Below are 4,035 nucleotides of genomic sequence, written 5' to 3' on the forward strand. Positions count from 1 at the left end.
AGAGGCTTTTGGATAGGCCAATGGATATGCAAGGTATGAAGGGATATGGATTATATGTAGGTAGATAAGAGATGGTCTTGACATAATGTTCAGCACAGACATTGTGGGCTGAAGGGCCTGTTCTTATGCTGTACCGCTCTATGTCCATTGTACAGTGCTGAGGGAGGTGCCGTCATGGGTATGATGTTAAAATGAGCTGTGCCTGCTCTCCCTGGTGAATGAAATTCAGGGCATGTGTTGAAGAGTAGCAAAGGGAACGTTTGCCCTGGGCTCAATATTTGTTCTCCCCAATCAGCAGCTCTCTGGTCCTTACTGCTTGGTGCTTGTGTTTATTGTCGCAGGTACCGAGGTAAAGTGAAAATATTTTTTGTTGCGTGCTATCCAGTCAGCAAAAAGACTACATACCATTACAATCAAGCTGTGCACAGTGTACAGATACATGATAAAGGGAATGAGTTGAGTGCAAGATAAAGATAGCCCAAGGATCTCCAATGAGGTAGATGGTAGGACAGGCCACACTCCAGTTGTTGATAGGATGGTTCAGTTGCCCGTTAACAACTGGGAAGAAACTGTCCCTGAATCTGGAGGTATCGCATTTTCACACTTCTGTACCTCTTGCCCTGATGAAGGACTGGGGTGAGAATCGTCCTTGATTATGCTGGTGGCCTTGCAGAGGCAGTGTGAAGTTTAGGTGGAGTGGATGGAAGGGAGGTTTGTTTGCATGATGGTCTGGGCTAAAGTCCACAACTCTCTGAGTGAGTTTGCTGTGCTATATTTATTAGCCCATGGGGACGGCTACATTACGACAGTGACACACCTTGCGGCATCTTGGGCACGAAAGGCTTGAGAGAAATGCGCATCTCTCTTTTTATTGCAGGAATTTAAGACAACTGGGAAACACGCCATCGTTCTGTTCTCTCTGTCAGCGGCGGGGGTGAACCATGAGCTGCTGATGTCTAACAGACTGCACCGGGCCAACAGGGTTCTCCGTGGAGATGAGGTTGAGAACGGAAAGGCACGAGCGCATACACGTGGCACGGCGCTGAACAAGAAGCTGACGCTGAAGTCCATATTCAAGCCGATCGATTCCGACACCATTGACATCTACGCACGAGCCGTCTTCCCAGCAGCTTTCGCTGCAGTCAATGTCATTTACTGGGTTGCCTACACCATGTAAGCGGTGTGGAAAGTAAAGCAGGCCGTTATAACATTGTACAGGAACTCCAGCAACATGTGAACAGTGAACGTGTGTGATGATAAACCGCCGGAGAGCCTCTGGATGTCGTGGAAATTTGATAAATATGAACAAATGTGTGATTATTGACTGAAGCGACTGAGTACTGAAAATCATTGAATATTAGTTTCAGCCTTTGATGTTTTAAAATGAATTAAACCATCAAATTATCCAATGCGTTGGTGCAAACAGTCTGTTCTTGGAAATAATAAAGCTCACTTAACTTAATGGTGTTGGATAACTCGTGGACATAATTTAATTTTAAGATTTGCCACCCAAATTAATCCAGATCCATCATAAAAGTAAAACCTGTTCACGTGTTATTCAACACCATTAGGTTCAATGAACATTCTCAATGGCATAGTTGGCAGAGCTGCTGCCTCACAGCGGCAGATACCCAGGTTCCATCCTGACCTCGGGTGCTGGACTGCGTGAGTTTCCTCTGGGTGCTCTGGTTTCCTCCCACATATGTGCAGGTTTGTGGGTAAATCTGCACAAGATATGTCCCCAAATGTGCAGGGCGTGGATGCGAAAGTGGGATAACCTAGAACTAGTGTGTTGAACATAGATCAATGGGGGCCGAAGGGCCTGTTTCCATGCTAAATGCCTAAACTAAACTAAACCTTTAACGGGATCCACTCTGATTAGTGTTGCACCCGACTGTCTAATCACCTCCTGGAGGATGCTCCACCATTCACCATCATCATGGTTGATCCCACCCTTGGCTTCAGCACCATTTTCACACACGCTCCCTACATCCCTTGTTTGAAGTTTGAATCTCTGTCAAGCTCAGCCTTGAAACATTCAATGACCGCCTCCTCAACTCTCGGGTAGACATTTTTAAAGAACCCCAATCTACTAAAAATAAATTTCTCTTTGTCTCAATTCAATTTGAAATTGGCAACCCCTCAATTTGAAACCATGCTCCTCATTCTAATACCCACCGAAGGCGAGACACGCCCTCAGCAATTTTGCATATCTCAACATAATTTCCCTTTTTTTTTTAAAAACTCCAATAAGTATTTAATTAAGTATTTTTAAAAACTCCAATAAAAATACACAACCTCTCTTCATACATCCACCCCTTCATCCCCAAAGACATTTTTCTGCACTGTCTCCAACTATCCTTCCTTAAATGCAGAGACCAAAACTGTACTCCAGGCAGGGTCTTGGTAGTTGCATCAGAACTTCCCCAGTTAAACTCCACACCCCTTACAATGAAGGTTAACTTTCCAATATCCTTCCCTACTTACTTACAGTATCTGCACGTCATTCCTTTGCGTTTTGTGCACTGACTCCCAGATCCCATTATGGAATCTCATTCCTTTTATATGAAAGAGACTTTGGAGGAATTATAAATAATGCGCTTTTTTCAACCTTCCTTCTTAAATGGACAACCTTGCCTGTTGCCCCATTATACTTCATCTGCCAACATTTTTGCCCATTCACCTAACCTATCTTTATCCCTTTGTAGTCTCTTTGTGTCCTCACAATTGGCTGATCTCCCTATCATTTTTTAATCGGCAAAGTTATTCATAGTACGCACTGTCCAATGAGGTTCATTGGTTCCTTTATTATCATGTGTACCAAGGTACAGTGACATTTTTGTTTGCATGCCGATCAGTGAGATTACCATACATAAGTACAATAAGTACTTGGTGCCTATAAACAGCCTACTGAAGGGCCTGTCCCACTTTCACGACAAATCAAAACCTCTGCCGAGTTTAAAGGACCTAAAAAAAAAAATCAAGATCGTGTTAATCTACAAACTCCTACGGCCTTCCACGACTATGTTCACAAACTCCTACGAGTATGTCTACAAATTCCCACGACTATTTCGATGCCCTCCTTACGAGTAAAAAGTTGCGATTTCTTTCATCCCGGTCATCGAGGACGGGCTCGGCAACTTCCCTCTACCGGTTCCGCAGCAGGCGAGCCGGCCCTGCTGTCGGGGTATGGCTGTGGTTCACCGGGACCTTCTGCCATGTGCAGCTTGCTGGAACCCCTTCACCCAAGTCGTTAATATACGTTGTAAATAATAGTAAATATTCCAGATCTGACTCCCTTTTATTGACCTACTTTAATACAATCGCAAAGAATGTATCAAATAGTTTTCCCTTTCATAAAGCCACTGTTGGATTGTCCAATGATTTTCTACAGATTCTGTTTTCACCTCCTTATTAATGGCTCTGGAATATTGTCCCAATCTAGACTATACATTGGCTGGAAAACGTAATCTGGTCACAAGAACATGGGAGCACAGCACAGAAACAGCCCCTCTGGCCCACAGTGTCAATGCCAAACAGGATGCAAGCTAATCTCTTCCTACACACGAGGGCAGCACGGTTGCCTAGTGGTAAAGCTGCCTTACAGCACCAGAGACCCGGGTTCCATCCTGAATACGGGTATTTGTCTGTACGACATTTGTACGTTCACCCTGTGACCTGCGTGGGTTTTCTCCAAGATCTTTGGTTTCCACCTACACTCCAAAGACATACAGGTTTGTAGGTTAATCGGCTTGGTATAATATGCAAAATTCTCCCTAGTGTGTGTTGGGTACTGTCAGTGTGCGGGGATCGCTGGTCAGCACGGACTCGGTGGGCCAAAGGGCCTGTTTCCACACTGTATCTCTAAACTAAACTAAATGATTCATATCTCTCCATTCCCTGCATATCCAAGTGCCCATCCAAAAGCCTTTTAAACACCACAATTGTATCTGCCTCCACCACCACTGCTGGCAGGGCAATCGAGACACCCTCCACTCTCTGTGTAAAACAACGTTTCCGGCAATTGCCCTATCA

At 44.6% G+C, this 4,035-nt stretch overlaps 1 protein-coding gene across 2 annotated transcripts in view; it reads left to right on the top strand.

The window, feature by feature from the left end:
- gabrd (gamma-aminobutyric acid type A receptor subunit delta) overlaps positions 1 to 1,409 on the top strand; it is a 31,197-nt gene extending 29,788 nt beyond the window's left edge. For both annotated transcript variants that reach the window (XM_055659547.1, XM_055659548.1), the window contains exon 9: positions 878 to 1,409. In XM_055659547.1, coding sequence (XP_055515522.1) covers positions 878 to 1,177 — 300 coding nt within the window. In that variant the 3' untranslated portion in view covers positions 1,178 to 1,409. The remainder of the gene's footprint in view (positions 1 to 877) is intronic.
- The last annotated feature ends 2,626 nt before the right edge of the window (positions 1,410 to 4,035 follow it).

This window comes from Leucoraja erinacea, chromosome 30 (assembly GCF_028641065.1).
Source record: "Leucoraja erinacea ecotype New England chromosome 30, Leri_hhj_1, whole genome shotgun sequence".
In the NCBI taxonomy this organism is placed as follows: Eukaryota; Metazoa; Chordata; class Chondrichthyes; order Rajiformes; family Rajidae; genus Leucoraja; species Leucoraja erinaceus.